The following is a 12,480-nucleotide window of genomic DNA, read 5'->3' as shown; positions in this document are numbered from 1 at the left end:
AGGGACTTACTGTAGATTTGTGTGGCAGTTATAGAGTATCTGGCTATGACTAGCATTGCTGCCCCAATCAAAGTAATCCTGCCATGACTTCCTGCTCAGGGCAGCACTGGGGATTGGATCAGAATACAATTTTCAGCCCAGGGAATTGGAAAGTTCCAGAGCCTAAGCCTATATCTGAAGCTGAGCTGAAGACGTTGTTGAGCATCCAAGATGATCCAGAGGTGCTCCAGCTGCCAGGACCAAGTAACTGAGTGCCAGCAGCTGGTCACAGAACTTCTTAGCCAGCAGCAGTGGCAGGAAGCTTTACATGGTACACTGTTCTTGAACTTTCTTCAATGGGATAATGCTACTGTGGGGTAACTCCAGCAGAACACTAGACAGAGCCAGCGAGAAAAACTGATTCACAATTCCACCAAATTAACCTGTGAACTCAGGGAGAAGAGTGAGTCCCTGCAAGCGAATGAACACCTTTGGAAGAACATGGAGTCCAAAATGACTGCTTGTGACATGCAATGGACAATGGAGAAAGAACTTAACGCCTAAAATGCCTGCCCATGTGACAGATCAGTTAGCTGAAGTCCTGCCAGAGTGAAAAAAGAAAGCAGACTTCAGAAGAAACTGAAAGAGGTGAGTAATGAGCTAAAAGTCTCAGAGTTGCAGCCACGGCCTCCAAGCCGAGCTAGAAAAGTCCCAGTAGGAGGTGGCCACAGTTTCAAAGATCCAACACTGGCTGAGAAGTGCAGAGACATTAGTGGAAAAGGGGGGCAAAGGTGGAAAACCTGCAAGCTCAGTTCATCCAGCCCATTCTGAAAGGAAAGCGTTACAAGAGCATATTCTTTCCACAGAAGTGAGAAGAATTTGTTGCTGAAAAAAATATTCATCAACAAAATAATTAAATCTTTCAAAGGTTAATAAAACACTTACAAATTACAAAGACTCTTTAGAGACATACTGTATAAAAAGAGATTCCAGGAATGAGGATGGTTCTGAGCTGTGGTGTGTGGTGACCCAAAAGCTTCCTAAGTTGAAGGACGTGCTTTGTCCTATGAGCCAAGAGTCTTCTGAGGTGAAGGAGAGGGAACCACAACAACCTATTGTCACCAGGCCCTGAAGAAGATGATGAAGCATCTTGGCCTGTGTCTCCAGGAGAGCAGGAACATGACTCATTGATATTGCTGTTCCAACCTGAGCCTTCTGGGGAGGAGGGACACAAGACAGTAGCATTGCAGCTATGTCCTGAACCTTCTGGAGAAAAGGGACATAATTCCCATCTTGGTTTAAACATCTGGGGGAGGAGGGGTACTTCAGAGTACCATCAGAGACTGGTGAGTCCATGACCTCTCCCGTCAAACCAGAGAAGAGAGAGGACATTCTACGGAAAACACCACCACTTTCCTGCAGTCTTCATTGAAGGCCAGCATGATCTGTTCACATCTTCCATAAGACAAATGGGAACAAATATTGGGTCCTTTTTAGAGGAGAGTAGAGACTTGAATCCTCCAGCTTTCATATAGGCAAAGACTCATAGAAGAGGGTGTTCAATGCAGGTAGAGGTTTGTGAGAGCTGTAATTGTACCCAGCTCCTTGTCTGCAAAAGGTTGACACTCCCCCTCTTTGGAGGCTTCTAATCTTTTTGAAAGCTATACAGTGGTGTTAATTAGCTAATTGATTTGAATAGTGGTGTAAGCCGTCCTCGCCCATTCTCACATGGGTGTAATTAAGTTTGTGTTTGGTATTAAAATGGTATGCATGCTGCTATGGTGATGGTTATTTTATTTCTGAGTGCTTTGTTTTTGGCCATTGTAAGGTCTTATGTGTGCAGATCCTTGGTATCAATCTGGTTAAGAGTAGGACCTGTTATCTACAAAAGTGTTCACTTTAAGCATTCGTATTTTTAATTTAGCAAAATAGAACATTATTGGATGGAGGCTTTTTTGCTTTTTTTATGAAAGATTAAGAAGTCTCTTGTACCTAAGAATTTAGATGCCTAAGCCTATCTTCTTAAAGATCTATTTTAACGTCTGTCAAATCTGAAGCCTGTTACAAGCATTGAAGTGGAGATGTAATGTTTTGCTGCCACATCTTTGGCAATTGATGCTCTGCTTCTCCAGGATAAAATATGATTTATCAGGCTTTTGGTCAGACAGCCAGTGACTCATCTGCTAATAGTGTCACACAAAGCACACTTAAAATGGTATTAAGTTTACAACTAGTATGTTGATAGATATAAATGTCAATGAAGTCAACTAAAATTAATTGTACATTCTTAGCAGTAAATACCAGAAAGAATCATTATTTGACTGTAGTGGTTTTGTAGAGTAATACTATTTGTACAATGCAGAATACTTTACGTTTAAAGCAGGAGGATGACCTTAGTTTGCTTGATGGGGGATTATGAATAAACCTATATCTTGTATGAGGCTCTCTAACTAAACCTAAAGCATCTTTTACAATTAAACTGTTCAAATTCAGATACATTATTAAATTCTAATTCTTCTGCTCTGTTTGAAAAATATTTTGGTGGTAAAAGTTAATATGCACATACCAACATAATAATGGTTTGCCTGGAGTTTAAAACATGTTTTATATTCATAGTAAAAGATTTGTAATAACTGAACTTTCACTGACACAAAAAACTGCTTGGAGATAATGGGTCTGTAATTTCCCTGAGGTGAGTGTAGGGGAGCTAACCACCCAGAGACATTACAATCTTAAGGAGCAATAATATTTAGATTTGAAGATTTTAATTGCTATACATATCATGTAACACACAACCTTTGTTTACTGTATTTAAATATTATATTATGTTGTTCTGGTAGCAAAATGTTCTCATCAGTGCAAGCTGACTGATTTTCTCCTATAAGGGTGTGGTCTAACTATATGCGGCACAGCTGGTAAAGTAGGTTATTCATTGCATTGTGTAGAGCTGAAAGGCTATTGAAGGGAGGTGATGATTACTTCAGGTATCTGCTCACAGATACCTGTCATCACCAAGTTGTCAAAGACATGAATAAGATGAAAACCCATGCCCTGATGGCATGATCTTCACGAGCTCAACACAAGAAAATGTGACCTTTCATTAGTAACTCAGGGCAATCAATGATAATGATTGAGTGGTAAATGGAATTTAATTTAAAAAAAAAACTACTGTTTCGGTAGAATAGCTTTACCATCACATCAGATATTTTAATGTACCTTGACAAGGAAAAAACGTTTCACTTATTTGGATGCTGTACAACTGATTACAACAGCTACTCTAATTCTAATTTGTTTTAATCATTCAGATGTTTTAACAATAGTTTTAACAGTAACCAGATGTTGTACTTCTCTGCATGCCCCTTCTCAGCAGCACCCTCTGGGAGTGGTAAATGTCAGACAGCAAGGCTTACCCACAAAAGATTTGTGTTTATTTTTGTAGGCAGACAAACACTAACAGGGACAATTAACACAAAGTGCTGACTTGCGTCTTATAAGCAAAAGACCAGTCTGTGTGTCAAGAATGATAAATATTCCCAGGGAGGGATCTACTGTAGTGTTATTTCCTAAAAAAAAACACAACTCTCACCAAACTTTGAAATTTAAAGCTATTAGCAGAAAGAAAGAAAACTTTGTTGTGGATATATCTAAAGACTAAAAATCCTTTCATGTCCTTTTTACTTTAAATCACAATTCAAATATGTTACCTCAGAGGTTTTTTTTCTACTGCAGTGTCTTTCTATACCAAGGAATTGGATATCATTTGAAAAATAAAAAAGCCATAGATTAGAATGTGACCTTGCTCACGAAAGAATCTGTGAGACTTTCAAAGTGTGAGGTATGTTTTTTGTACTTTCCAATGTTCTGTAGGTTGAGTGACAGAATGCCATGTGGAAGATATGCCTTTTGACTCCATACTTTCAGGGGTTATTGGTAAACAAAGTCCAGCTTGAAAGGTCAGTTATGTTGCAATTCGTAACACAATGTGTGGCCAGGTTTGACCTCAGGAAGACAATAGATTGCTTTTCTGCCAAATTTGCTTTTCAGCAGGGAAGATTAATCAGAGAGTGACTGCGTTGGTTTTGCATTTTTAAAGCCATTTGAAGATGTAAAAATGCTTTGTTTATTTAGTGATTCGTTATGCTCTGCTTAACGATGAACACTTAAAATGTTAAAAAGACAAATATCATTAAAAAATGTATCCAACTATCTTTCAGTAAATATTAAAATAATAATATTGTGGTGTTGTCTGTTTATTTTTTACAGCTTCACCAAAACAGTTCTGAAATATATTAAGAAAATAACCTGTTTAATATTTAATGTGTCAAGTATTACATTACGGCATTCTGATATTCCAATGCCTTAGTGTCTCATCACTCACTAAAGAGTGGTGCTGAAAGATATAACCCACAGCACATTTAAGAGCAACAGGAGCACCTTAAAAGTCTATTTACTATATATATAATTTACAACACTGCCAGCAGGAAACATATCTAGAACCACTGTACCACTACTCCTTCACTTTCCTACTGTAAATCACTATCTGTCACACTAGATATTGAACTAGTTTAAAGTTATAGACATTGTTTGACAATGTGGATTGTTGTTTTAATATTACAAATAGTAAAATAGATCTTGATAAGAAGGCAATCTTTTTCTCATGGATGTTTATGTTATACATGTATGCTAATTAGGTCTTAGAACTTACTAAGTCCTTTAGTTCTGAGAGAAACCTTTTGCCTTTCATCCCTTTATGGTTTTGTTGCTTACAATGTTGTGGCTTTGTTTTATGTATTTGTTTAAACCAACCCATGCACTATTGGTCTTCAGTAAGTGTTTAAAATTGTTTTTTTTTAATGCAAAGTAGATAACTAGTTCAAGTTTTCCATTATAGCTGTTGCAAAAGACCTATTAAGGATCAGAAAATGTTTTGGAGAAAGCTGAATTGTAGGAAACAAAACCATTTACATGTTTATATGCAGTATACAGTATATGTTTCAGTAAGGAAAATGGCAAATCAAAGTTTTTTCAATGTAAAATTTTCATATTTTTTTTCTCCAAATAAACATTTACAGTACCTTTGAACATTTTGGCAACTATCATAATCTTGCACAACCTTGTATAGCTAATAGATTTTTCTAAAGGAAGAAAAGGTAATGTTAAATGCATATCAGGGCATAATTGATTTCAGATAATTTAAATTTCATTTCTGTTTCAATATTTCATCAGGACTCACAATAATCTCCTGTCTCTACCAACTGTATACTTGATATCGAATACATCTGACATATATAATTACTTTGCATGTTTCAGTTACCATTAAAATATCGTCCATGTCCTTTCTGTCACTGAGGGTTAAAAAGAGGATGTGTGGTGTTAGCCATGAATACTCAAGAAGGCTGAAGGATAATGAAATAGTTTTTATGAAAGAATGGAATGCAGGAGGGCACAGAGCATCTCTGGTAGCTGCAGCAATAATTTATCTTATGTAAGAAAAAATTAAAAATTGTGGTCACTGTGATGGGATATTAGTCTGCATCTCAAAGTCAAACAATTAATATAATCTTTAGGTCTCACTGGATGGGGGTGTGAAAAACATGGATTTTTAAAATGAGATGGGTAAAATTCTGACATGACAAAACCTAGTATCTATTTTCTTTAATGTTAGAAAACATCCAGTTCTGTTTCATTTCACTTTTTTGAAAATACTTATTTCACAAGCTTTGCAGATTAATTGAAAAAAACCTACTATGTGCCTAGAGGCAATACTTTGTATTTAATTATCTTTCTATTAAGTGCATTAGGTTCCTTAATTATTTTGGTGGGGGTATATTTAAATTGTAACTAGGTAATTTGTAGTTGAATTTAAGATTAGCTACCACACTAAATTTATGTTGAACAGAAGCACTGTTAAATTTGGCAGTGATATTAATTAAGCAATTTCTAACAGCAATAGAAAACTTCTGATGGATTAAACAATGAAAAACGGCAAATTTCCAGAGCTCTTTGTGCTTTTGCCTAATTACCCTTACAATCCTGTCCGTATTAACACAAAGTACTTTAAATAAGCTCTCCTGCTGGGCTGTGGTGCACTGCATTCCTGCCTCCTGCATTTTGAAGGATTAGGAGGCATAGTTGTGAAAAGCAAACAGACAGAAAAGAAGCTACAGTATTGACCACTGTGTGTAAGAAGCTTCCACCTTCATCAGTCAGTATAACCCCTGATTCAGACTGAACACCACTATTTCGAGCACTTAAAACACTTCCTTTCTGGTGGCTGCTTTGGGGGATCAATATTTTATATGACCTTGTTTTCTTGTCAAGAAAGCCTATCCAGAAGAATTCTTTTTCAGTACTCATTAGAAAATGCACTCTGGGATTTAAGAAGAGAATACTAAAGACCGATGCCTCATGAGCTGCTCCGCCACAGATTATCTCATAACAAAATTAAAAAAGATGTTTTTCAGTCATGATAAAATAATAGCTTTCTGGCATAGCAAGTTAGGAATAAGCATTGTTACTCTCCCCTGCTTTATGAGAAGTCTTACTTTATTTAAGGATCTCAGTGACAGTCCTTTACACACTTGTCTTGGTATATTACAACAAAGCATTTAAGCATTACAAAACAGAATACTGAAGCTGTAATGAAGGGCTTGCATAACAAGGCTGCTGACCAGTTAATTGTAGGACTGTTGACAACAAAGATTAGAACTGCAAAACAGTTTAATCTTCTGTGCTGCCAATAATGATAGCCCTCGTCCTCTAAAAGTGTAGCAGTTGTACAAATCAATAGACTTTCTGTCCATATTGTCAGTATTTTGCAGAACAATGGCAGACTATACTTCAAAAAGAAAAACAGCCAGAGGCTTCCACCATATTCTAGCCTTTCTGAGGAACAGCCCTGATATTTTGTTTATTTTTTAAATTAAGCAATGAAAATGTAATTGATGCTCTGATCTTGCTGTGTTTCACAATATGATAAAAATAATTAAGCTTGAAAAATGTAATGTTTTTCCCCCTGAGGTTTGTAAGACTAATATGACATCTTAAGTGGAAGTCATTAAAGAAAAATGTACCCATATACAGTACTGTAACAATTATTGTTTTGCTAATCGAAACCTGTAGTTCTTCAGCTAATAAAATAGCAGAATAAAATACAGAAATGACATCCCATAACAAGGAAATTGATGTGTGGAGTATGAAGTGACCATAATATGTGAATAAATAAACCTGTCTTTTATAATACAGATAAACTAGATATTGCTGAATACGTCACAATTTCATTTTCTCTTTGAAGTAAACTTTGTATTTATGACAATTACTTTTCATATCTATAAAAGACTTTCACATAGGCTAGTTTTTCCAAAAATATTATTACTTTAATGCAACAAATTACTAGGGAGAAACATATATCCAAAAGCAGTGTCTGACATATTTCGTTATTGGATTTGATCCTACAGTATATTGTCATGTTACCTGTCAGGTTCATACAACCACATTGTTTACTTTACAAATCATGATGGCCCAAAGGCCCATGGAGTTATCCCAGTGCAATACGAGGCCACAATGTTAACATCTGGGGCTTAAACCTAGAAAATACCAAATTACAGAGCATGACACTCCCCAATGTAAACAATTAGCCTCTAACCAATACTTCCTAATGCAACACTCCCAAATGTATCAAGTAAGGTATTTAAGTACCATAGTGAATTATAGCTCTGAAGTTTACTAATGTTTCAGAATGGGTTTTTGTATATGAACTAAGTAAGTTTTAGGTTTTAGAAGTTCTTTGTTATTGAAGCCCTGCCTGGGAATTCTGTTCATTTATGATGACATCAGAGGGCCATTTGAGAATCTAATTTTTTTAATCCTTCTGCTCCCAAGAGGACTATTCTTGCATTCAAGCCTTTCTTGTTTTAAAAAGCCCGATTCCTTAAGAACAGTTGAAACCTCTTCAAAATATAATTCTACACGTCATGTGGAATCTAATTTTAACGTTACAACAATTACAAAATGAGATGTGTATTGAGTAGTGATTGAAGTCAATAATTCTCTCTTCCCACTACAGAGAATTCAGAGAGGCTCAATCTTCAAAGAACCAAATTCAATATTCATTTTCCATGTTTTTTCATGTACACATTACTGTAATGTTTGACCAGTTTATGAAACAAAATCACCTCTGTTTGCCTGGGCTGAAAGACCTTTGAACAAGGAAGATTCTTCTATAGTTCTAGAGGAACTGTAATAAAAGAATACAAATTGAATTATATTTTTTTGCAAAAATATACTACTTTAATGGAACTTTAATGTAAATATACATTTCCCTCTACTTGGCATATGGAAGGGAATTTGTGTTTTCTTGGTCTCAGACTTGTGACTGCAGGAGCATCTGTGGTACTTAATCTGTATGAGATCAAATCATATATGTTTTTCATAATGTTGTGCTGCTGAATTTTAATACAATATAATAGTGTCATTTTTTATACCCGTGTACATCAGTACAGATTGCTGGAGACATTTGATGTATCAAAATACAATGATGGCATTTGACATTTCTTCTTCTTCAAAATATGTTAACATTGTTCAAAATAAATGAATTATTGCTCAGTATTTCTAGATTAAGAATATAATCAACCTATATAATTCAATATTTAGTTGGTTAGTTAAACTCATGAGACTGGTTGTTTCTTATAGTAACTTACTGGTACAGTATGTTACAGTGCTACTTCATTCTTTTTCTTTACAATTGCAAATCGAAAATGCAAGTAGTTTTGAAGGCTTCCAAGCATATACCCTGCCCACTTACTTTAAGAGTGAGTAAGCATGAGTGAAGTGTGAGTCAGCTAAGAGGAAACTAGAATGGAGTTTGGTAACAGTTTTAAATTTAGCAACTAAAATTATAGGAAACATTTAAACCAACAACTGATGACCTGCTGTAGTATAGGCCTATGAAACATTATAAACTCCAATTCTGTTTCAGAATGAAGAAACCTGCCAAGTTTCAAATCAGTTAGGGGAGAAATTCCCAAGATAATAGGAGCTTGAATTTTGTGAACAAAATGGAGGTCAGGTGTACAGTATATTTTGGTTCACATGAGATGTAAACCCATATTACCCACATGTCAGCATTATTTCGACTAGAATAATAAATCATTTTTAAACCTTAACTTCACCTACTCTGCTCTCCTACTGCCACCAGCAACTGAGCCCTGGCTTGATACATTGCCAAAAAAACAAGGAATTTATTTTCACAAAAATAAACCAGTTTCCCCCCCAAAGAAAACTCTCAAAGGAGCTCATCCAGTTTTCATCTTCCTTCCAGAGATCTACTAACATACTGAGTTTTTCCATTCTCATATATAGCACACCTTAACCTCGAAGCCTTTCTCTCTTAAAGGAACCACTCCCATATACTGTATACTGTACAATACCAGGTAAAGAAAGGCATAAATTAGATGAATTATATATAATTTTACAGTGACCATTCCCCTTAAGACTAGCAGTGATTTTTTCCCTGCTGATGTGGCACTCAGTCTTTTACTCTAGAAGGTTACAGGTGGCCATCTTACTGTCTCCAATTGGTCAAAGATAGTGTCCACACAAAAAAAAAACTCCAAGAATAAAGGAACACTGCCGTGATTGTGGGGAAAAAAGGGGAAAATAAGTACCACTCATATCTCTTATTTTTCCTATACACAGACAGGTTTTCAGGAAGCAAACGGGAAAAGTCTTTGAGTACATACTGTAAATGCATGTCTTTACATAAACTAAGACAAAGGCTTATACTTATATAATACCTTGCCCCGACAGCATCTACTCATGTGTCGTGACTGGCGCCCCTTCCTCCACCTCATCTCCACCTTTGCAGTGGCTCCCTTGCACCTGCTTCATGTTAATTAGGGCTTGGCTGAAGAACTGAAAAATAAACTGAAGTACTGTAACTTTGCAATCAATCACTTGTATTATTTATACAAATGATCCTTTTGTTATTCTGAAGCTGATTTCCACATGGTACGTTACTGCATATGTTAATAATTATTGAGCAACATCTTGTCCTGCTTGTACTGTAATATATACAGCACAGTTGCCATTAAATGTCATTTGTATCCCCTTCTTTCTTATGGAACATACAGTACCTGTAGCAATTGCGAAACAGGAGGAGCAATAGCAAAGAGCAAGGCATCATTTGATAGCAGTCTACTATATGTCTGTATATAACTGTAAGGGAGGGTATCAGATTAATTTAAATGGGTATAAAACTTAAAGACTCAGCATCTGGGGCAAAGCAAGGACAGTGATACTATTTTCAGTTCAAAACCATTCAGAAATACAGAAATACAGACAAGTATTTTGAAATTGAATGCATCGTTGCTCCAAACAGTGTCAGACTAGGTGAACATTGTCTGTCCTCAGATCTTCAATCATAAACTAAACAGTTTTAATCATAAACTAAGCAAGTATTTTTGGAAGTTACTCTGAACACACAGGAATGGATTTACCTTAGAACCTACAAAAAGTTATCTTAAGGAGACTAGAGTAAGTACTAAGTACTCTAAGCACCCCAAATTAAATTGAATGTATTTTGCATGTACTGTACCACATTGTTAGAACTAGTCTTGAGATGTAGGTAAAAAAATTCCCTCTTTTTTGCATCATGTTCAGTACCTGCTGACGTCGGGTACATCATGCCTGTAATGCTTACTGAATACCAACACTGCAAAGCCACACTTCAAGAATAAAAGATTTCAGAAAATTTATATTCACTTTGCACCTTACAGTTACTCCTTACAAGCACAATTAGTCACACTGACAAGTAATTGATTTAAATTTAATGAATCAACTTTATCTTCTAATTCAACTGAATGTTCTTGCCTGTGTGGGTAACTGATACTGTGACTGTGAGATACAGATGTAGAGCTAATATAAAGGCTTTTTGATGTTGAGAAGTGATTAAGTTTTGTTTTATCATCGTAGAATAAGCTGTACTAAATAATGTACTGTGTGCAGTGCATGCAGTTGATCTTGTGTCATGTCACTCTGGTTAATGCATCTAGAATTTAAATGTGACACACTACATTTCTCCCAATTTGTATTTGATTGCAACAATTACAGGATCCCTCTGGCTGAGACTATAGCAAGTGAACACTACCATTAAAACTGTTCTCATCAGCCTTAATCCATTAATCCATTGCATTAAGATAAGGTGGTACATCTTGTGTGAATGGCAGTTGTCTGTTTCACCATTTAAGGTTTTCCATTATTTCACATCACAAAGGCTGTGTGTTTTCGTGAGCAGTAAGCTCAAACTTTGACAGCCTGCAGGTGAACCTCTGGGAATAGGCAATTTGTAAGGCAGTAATGTGGCATGATGGTTAGGGCTTTGGACATACAGTACTATAACTGGTGAGTTGTGAATTTAAGTCCTTCATGGACCCTGTTATTGTATTTTCAGTAAAGTAGGCCTACTTAACTCAATTTGCTTCTGGAATATGACCTTCTGTATAAATGTGTACAAATATAAGTAATTGTATCAATATAGGAATATCTGACAACAATCTTTTAAATGTATTTCCAGGCCTGAATGCAAATATGCAGAACATAGAGTACTGTATACAGTTCCTACACAAATAAAACCCATGTTAAATGGAATTTTTCTTTTTTTGTTGTTGTCCTGAAAAGTATGTACAGTATCTTGAAATGTTAGAAACTAAATGTGTTGATCAAACCATTACTATTTTCTAATTGGTAGGGGCAAGAGCAGTTGAATTTTATTCTTATGCATACCTTCACAGTGAGTATTACTCTTCCTAATATACTGGAATTATAAATAAAAGTGAGGGGGGAAGAAGAAGATGATGAACCCTCTTTGTCTGGTATTGCTTGAAGTCATAGGATAGGAGTTTTGGGCTGAAATGATATGGCAAATACTCATATGCATTCAAATTGAGGGACTGTTTCCCTTCAGTAAATGAGAGCATTTCATTTTCTTTCAGAAACACTGAACAAATGCTTGCTTGTAAAAGAACAGCATTGAAAAATGGCCTTTCTGAATAGTAATATTCCTTGCATTCAAAGCTCAATGGCTGCCTATTTTGTTTGGGCAAAACCACAAATGGAAATAAATGACAGACCTTATTCTTATCTGCATGCTTTCCAGCATTTATATATTTTCTTGCAATATACAGTGTTTGTCTCATTTTATATAAACATACGCATGAAATTTGTGAAATGGGAATTTTGTATCGGTCATTAACCTAATACTGTGATAATAAAAATGGATGTATTTTTAAGTGTGCGTCCTGAAAAACAAATATCGAACAGCAATTGTGGGGTTTTTTTTGGATGCTGGAGGTCTTTCAAATATGCTTGTGGTATCCATGACTAGTTTGACTACTCATGTCTCAATCTTTTCTACATTCTTTTACCTGAAAGATTGATTATTCAACTATTACTAGTACAAATTTAAATATTTAAGAGTAGCAAAAGAACAAGAAGTGTAATCAG

At 35.6% G+C, this 12,480-nt stretch overlaps 1 protein-coding gene across 1 annotated transcript in view; it reads left to right on the top strand.

Annotated features, from left to right (window-relative positions):
- Nucleotides 1-210: 210 nt before the first annotated feature.
- kcnip4a (potassium voltage-gated channel interacting protein 4a) overlaps nucleotides 211-12,480 on the top strand; it is a 73,293-nt gene continuing 61,023 nt past the window's right edge. The window contains exon 1 of the mRNA XM_088931128.1: nucleotides 211-310. Coding sequence (XP_088787254.1) covers nucleotides 211-310 — 100 coding nt within the window. The remainder of the gene's footprint in view (nucleotides 311-12,480) is intronic.

The sequence above is a fragment of the Atractosteus spatula genome, chromosome 1 (assembly GCF_055471065.1).
Source record: "Atractosteus spatula isolate fAtrSpa1 chromosome 1, fAtrSpa1.hap1, whole genome shotgun sequence".
Taxonomy (NCBI): Eukaryota; Metazoa; Chordata; class Actinopteri; order Semionotiformes; family Lepisosteidae; genus Atractosteus; species Atractosteus spatula.
This window is presented reverse-complemented; position numbering and strand designations above follow the sequence as displayed.